General features: G+C 55.6%; 1 protein-coding gene across 1 annotated transcript in view; it reads left to right on the forward strand.

Annotated features, from left to right (window-relative positions):
• The first annotated feature begins 288 nt into the window (after positions 1-288).
• The window catches only part of SLC5A9 (solute carrier family 5 member 9), a 21,024-nt gene continuing 15,247 nt past the window's right edge, over positions 289-6,065 (forward strand). The window contains exons 1-5 of the mRNA XM_011367663.1: positions 289-502; positions 2,475-2,546; positions 3,530-3,634; positions 3,950-4,114; positions 5,200-5,305. Coding sequence (XP_011365965.1) covers positions 347-502; positions 2,475-2,546; positions 3,530-3,634; positions 3,950-4,114; positions 5,200-5,305 — 604 coding nt within the window. The 5' untranslated portion in view covers positions 289-346. The remainder of the gene's footprint in view (positions 503-2,474; positions 2,547-3,529; positions 3,635-3,949; positions 4,115-5,199; positions 5,306-6,065) is intronic.

The raw sequence follows: 6,065 nt of genomic DNA on the forward strand, positions 1-6,065 counted from the left end.
TTCCCTCTCTGGGCCTCAGTTTCTCCTCTACACAAGCAAGAACTTGAACACTGACTTCTGAAGTTCCTCGCAGCTCCAGGATTCCAAGACTCTGCTCCTCTCCTCCTCTGGAGGTGAGAGTGTGCGCGTGCACGTGTGTGTGTGTTCGTGGGGACAAGGAAAAGGAGTCCTGCAGAGGGTGACAGCGGTTAGGGAAAAGCGGGGGCCAGGACTTTACGTGCCACGGGGGCTCAGAGCTTTCTCAGCAGCTAGTGGCACCTGAGGCTGTTTAATCATTAAAGGAAAAGAATGAAGCCAGGAGCGCCTCAAAGTCCAGCCTTGTGGTGACCGACTCTGACAGAGGAGCATGGCGCTGGCAGCAATGGGGCCTGGAGCTTCAGGAAATAGGGTCAGGACTGTGACAGCTCCACGCTCAGCGATGGGCCCCGGAGTCAGCCTGCATGCCTACGACATCGTGGTCCTGGTCGTCTACTTCATTTTCGTCATCGGCGTGGGCATCTGGGTGAGTAGGTCTGGGGCATGGCAGAGGAGGCAGAGGAGGCAGAGGCGTGCTCTCATCTCCAGCTGGTCCTGGAGTCAGGGACCAGGTGGGCAGATGGAAGGCAGGTCAGGGAAGCACAGGGGCTGAGGTGGAAGGGCCTTCAGGAATCACCCTCACCAGTCCCTTCTTTTAAAGATGGGCAGACTGAGGTCCAGAGAGGGGTGTGACTCGCCCCAATTCACACGGCAAACCAGAGGCAGGCCAGGCCTGAGCCTTGTCTCCTGACTCCTTGTCTCTAAGCATCTGCTGCCTTGGGCCCCACCATCCCTGGCCACCCTGAGCCCCATTTCTCCCCTCTCTACCATGCTGAGATCCCCAACTCTGCAAATGCTTGACCCCTTGCCTACCCCACCTTCCCCTAGTCTGTGTCTGGGCAAGAAAGGAGCAGTGCTTTCTAAAAGAGCTGGGGTTCCTGTGCTCACGGGAAGGTCCTTCTCCCAAGGTCCTTCTGTCAGCCACTGTTCACCGAAACCTCGGTGCCATGGAAAGGGGCCAGGTTTTGAGGTCAGTGGGCCCTAAGTTCATATCCTAACTCCAAAAGTCAGGGCCACATGGAACATACGAAGCCTCTCTGAGGCTCAGTTTTTTCATCTGGACAATGAGAATAAGGACTACACAGTAGAGTGGTTATGACAATTCAGTGACGTGACCCATTTAAGCACCTGGCACAGTGCCCTGAAATAAAAGACTGCTGTTATCACCACGGCATTAGAGAAATGCCAGCACCTTTAGACTCTGCCATGAGGCAGACTGTGAATAGAGCTGCCTAGCCGGCCACTTACTAGGCTGCGGCGAGGTCATATCCTCTCTGAGTCTGGTTTCTGCAAAGGGTGGGGCGGGGAGGTGTGTGGAAGAGAGGGTGGGGAGCACTCCCTGCCTCCCAGGGCTGGTGTGAGGATGAAGTGGGCAGACGACCACTGGCTCCTGGGAGGAGGTCAGCTGTGAGAAGCACTAAGTCCTCACTGACTTTGGACAAGTTGCTCCCCGACTTTGAGCCTCAATTTCCTCACCTATGAAATTAATTCTTTCTGCTCATCTGGGCTCCCCCGAGACCAGAGATGACATGGGAAAGTTCAAGCAAATGTTTAACAAGCACCAGGCCCCTGACACACTGATTACTTCCTAGTCACCAATTCATTACTTTTCTTTGGGAAAGAGAAGCTTCTGTAAATTTCCCTTTTTCCTTCCTCCCCTTCCGGTATTTCTCCTTTGTCCAGGCCCAGTCAGAGACCTGTTGGCTTCAGCATCATAATAACGGCTTTGAGTTTATCCTTCCCTCCCTGCTTCCCTGCCCTCACCCACTGTGTCCCCAGAGAAAGTTCTTTCACTCCCCATCCTCCTTTGGTTCTTCAAAGTGATCCCCACACAGGCCGCTAACCGACCACCTCCTGGTGCAGGCTGGGGTTTGTTCCAGGATCCGGCGTGCTCTGACTTCAGGCCAGAGCAGGAGAAGCCCCCAAACAGAGCCTTGCCCCTGCCTGAGCCCCAAAGCCCCCATCAGAGCTGCAGCTGCACCCTTAGGTGTCCTGTGAGAGGAAGGGACAGGGTGGCCACTGTGCACCTGATAATGAGATGCCAGCTCATTTCCTGAAACAAAGCTTGGACGAAGAGAAAGATAGGGAATGAAAGTGTGTAATAAGTAAGAACAGTCTCCTACGCTGCACAAGGAGATGGCGCTTGTGCCATCGTGGAGGCTTCGTGCCTCCCTTAGCTCCTTCGGTCTTCATACCAGCCCTGGGAGACGAGCAGCAAGGCGCAGAGAGGAGGCGACCCTCCCAAAGACATGTAGAGTAAAGATGGTGCAACCGCCTGCTTCAGTTCTCACCCTCTGCACCCCCACAGTGCCTGTGCCGGGGGGTAAGGGGTCTGGGGGAGGGCTGAGGGTGGGGGAGGGAGGCTCAGGAACCCTCACCTCCTGCCACTTCCTTTTCAGTCTTCCATTCGTGCGAGCCGAGGGACCATTGGTGGCTACTTCCTGGCGGGGAGGTCCATGAGCTGGTGGCCAGTGAGTTGACCTTCTTCCGTCCCCTCCTCCTGCACCCGCATCCTCGTCTCATCTTCTCCTGACAAGGCAACAGCCTCCCGAGTGGGTTTCTTGGCTCTGGGCTCCTCTCTGGTCCAAATACACCTGCAACTTGAGCAATCTTGCTAACACATACCTTGGACAAACACCCACTGGGCATCTCCTAATGGGCAGCAGCCTGGACACGGGACCTCCAGAGCTAATCTAGAATGTTCCTGTCCTAGAGAAGCTGAGTTGAGCTGGGCAAAGGGCCTCATAAACAACCTGATCACTGCTGAGCTATACGGGGAGCAAAGGGGCTTTTGAGAGCTTGCAGGAGGCCTCCGACCTCTGGACAGTGGAGGTAGGATTGGCAAAGATTTTCTTGGGAAGGTGATACATCAGCTTAATACTGAAGAACAGTTAAATGAGGAAAATTATAGAGGTAAAATCCCTCAAGAAATTGCTCCTTAGACTTTGTGACTTAGGCTCTTCTTTCAGGCCACCCCACCTATTTCCTCCATTCTCTGCTTCAACTTCCTTCTCTCCGAAGGGCCTCAGATCGATGGCCTGGATCAGAGCTTTATCCTCCCGACATGGAGCCTGCTCCTCATGGCTTCCCATCTTTCCCACTTAGCCACTCACGCACCAGGTGGCCTGGAGCAGTGACTTCATTTTTCCTAATATTAATTTCTTCCTCTGTGAATTAGAAAGACGAATACTCATGCCTCCAAATCTTTGTGGAGATTAAGTGTGTTAGCACACATAAAATGCCTAGGACAGTGCCTGGCATACAGGAGGCAATTAATAAATGTCAGTTTTCTCCCTGTTCCTCTTTGCTTTCCCCACTTCCTCTCCTCTTTCTGATCTCAGATTTCCTGAGTCCAGGCCCTGCTCTCCCTGCCTCCTTCCCAGCTCTGGAAGCTCATGGCCCTGCCTCTGATTAAAACTGACCCCTGACCCTTGACTCCACTCATGTCTTGCAGATTGGAGCATCTCTGATGTCCAGCAACGTGGGCAGCGGCCTGTTCATAGGCCTGGCTGGGACAGGGGCTGCTGGAGGCCTTGCTGTGGGTGGCTTTGAGTGGAATGTAAGGAAGCTGACCTGGAGGCTTCTCAGGGCTACTGGGGTCTGAAACCACCTCACCCCCTGGCCTTAGTCCTGAGAGCAGCCTAAGATGTGCCTGGGGAGGCTGCATGGCGAATGGAGAACCCGTTTTACAGATGAGGCAGCCAAGGCCCAGGGGAGGCAGAGGGACCATCAGAGGTCACACAGCACTGAGATCAGATCCAGGTCCCTCGCCTCCCTGCTCAGGGCTCCCCTCTGCATGGCACCACCTCTGGGTAGGAGACACTGCTGCATCTGCATCCAGGGTATGGATACCTCTTCCTCCCTACCTCCCCAGGCAACCTGGCTGCTTGTGGCCCTCGGCTGGATTTTCGTCCCCGTGTACATTGCTGCTGGTGTGGTCACAATGCCGCAGTACCTGAAGAAGCGATTTGGGGGCCAGAGGATCCAGGTGTACATGTCTGTCCTCTCGCTCATCCTCTACATCTTCACCAAGATTTCGGTGAGTAGTCGCTCTGGCGTGGCTGACTTCTCTCTCTGAAAATGCTGAGTATGGGGCACAGCTTGCCGCTGGCTGGCTGGCTGGCTGGCTGGATAGAAGGAAGAATAGGAGGAAGGAAGAATGAATCCACAGACTTTCATCACACACTCCTCTCAGGGGTGGATAATCAGAGATGAACAATACATGTTTGTTGAGTGAAGGACAGTCCCTCCATTCAAAGACCTCATAATCTAGAGTTCATCCATTCATTCACATATCTTTCCATTAACGGATTCTTCATTCAGTACTGTGCATTAATTGCCTCGATTGTTATAGTTAAAAAGGTCTTTATTCTTCCTCTACTGACCTAGCCTCAGAAAGCAAATCCTACATCAAATGATTTGTCCAAGTCCAAGGCCAGCTCTGGGACCTGAAGTAAAGTTCGGGTCCTATGACCAGTCCAGGCCTCCTGCCCCTCTGTCACGTTGAAGCCCCTGGAATGGGTTCACGACACAGCCATGGAACGGGATAGGCGAGCACGCAGCGAAGGAAACCGAACCGCTCGGTTGCCAGCTCCGGGGCTGGAAAACACTGCAGAGCCTCTTGTTCCACCGATGCTTGTGAACCACCTCAGTCAGCGCAGGCGGACGAAGGGCCTCGGGCCCTCGAATAAACCCAAACACGGGGGTTAGAGCCGGTGGTTATCTGCACCAGGCTCCTCCTCAGCAGGTCGGCGGTGCGCCCCCGCTCTGTCGGGGAGCAGCCGGGGCCTCTCCGGGGTTCCAGTCTCCTCCCCTGTGGCCTTTTCTTCTGCCCCAGCTCCTTGCTTCGCTTCCTCAGTCTTCTGCTCCATTCCTTCGCCTCGCCCTTCGCGGCGGACAGACCACTCTGCTCTCGGTCTCGGCGTTTTGTGCGGCACGTTCCTCTGCTTTCAAATCTCCGCTGCTGCTCGCGCCTGCGAGATGGAACCCTTCCTCCCAGGGCAGCACTGAAGGCTCTTCTTCCTCGTCGTGCGAGGAGGGCTGGCAGTAGCTGGCGTTGCTGAGCCGGAAGGTGACACACCCCGGTGGCCACACCGGTTGACCTCCTGTTTCCGGGCTCTGCAGACGGACATCTTCTCTGGAGCCCTCTTCATCCAGATGGCCTTGGGCTGGAACCTTTACCTCTCCACGGCGTTCTTGTTGGTGGTGACAGCCGTCTACACCATCACAGGTAGGAAGGTCAGAGTGGGGTGCGGGAGCCAGGAGCAGAGACCTGCGGACAGGGAGAGGTAGAGAGGGAAGCTTCGGGCACGGAGGGAAGGACTGTAGGAGAGAGAGGTCCCCAGGGAGGGGCAGAGAGAAAACAGACCCTGAGACAGAATGAGAAACGGGGAGAGACGGAGACAAAGAGCGGCAGACGGAGGTGTCGAATCGGAAGAGAGCAAAGAGGACAAGACTGAAGCGACAGACAGGGCAGGGACAGGAGGGAATAGAGCCAGCTGGAGAGGGGCAGGGGAGGAGAGACATTAAGGGATACCGAGGAGACTTACTGCAACAGGGAGCAGGGTTCCGATTAGGGGACTGCCACCTGGACCAGAGTCGCTGCGGACGGCTCCAGACAAAAGCCACAGACCCACCTTCCTCTGGCCCCTCCAGAGCACCTCTCACAGACCGGGACACCCTGGGACAGGCTCAGGGCAGACTTCTAGAGGCTAAGCCAGCCCGGAAAGCTGGGGGACTTAAATGGGCATTCGGGTGGGGAGGGAGGGATGACACCTGCTGGAGCTAAGGACACACAAAAGAACAGACGTGGGATATTAAATAACGACAAGCAGCTGCGGCCGGGTCCGCCACAGGCAGAGGCTGTCAGGGTGAGGAGCTGAGCCTATGACTGTGACCAGTCTCCACCCGCCAAGGGGACGCAGTCCAGGGAAAGGCAAGGGCTGGAGTCCACCCGCGAAGAGGCCTCTGGGTGGCCTCTCCCCAGGGTG

This window comes from Pteropus vampyrus, unplaced genomic scaffold (genome assembly GCF_000151845.1).
Source record: "Pteropus vampyrus isolate Shadow unplaced genomic scaffold, Pvam_2.0 Scaffold135, whole genome shotgun sequence".
In the NCBI taxonomy this organism is placed as follows: domain Eukaryota; kingdom Metazoa; phylum Chordata; class Mammalia; order Chiroptera; family Pteropodidae; genus Pteropus; species Pteropus vampyrus.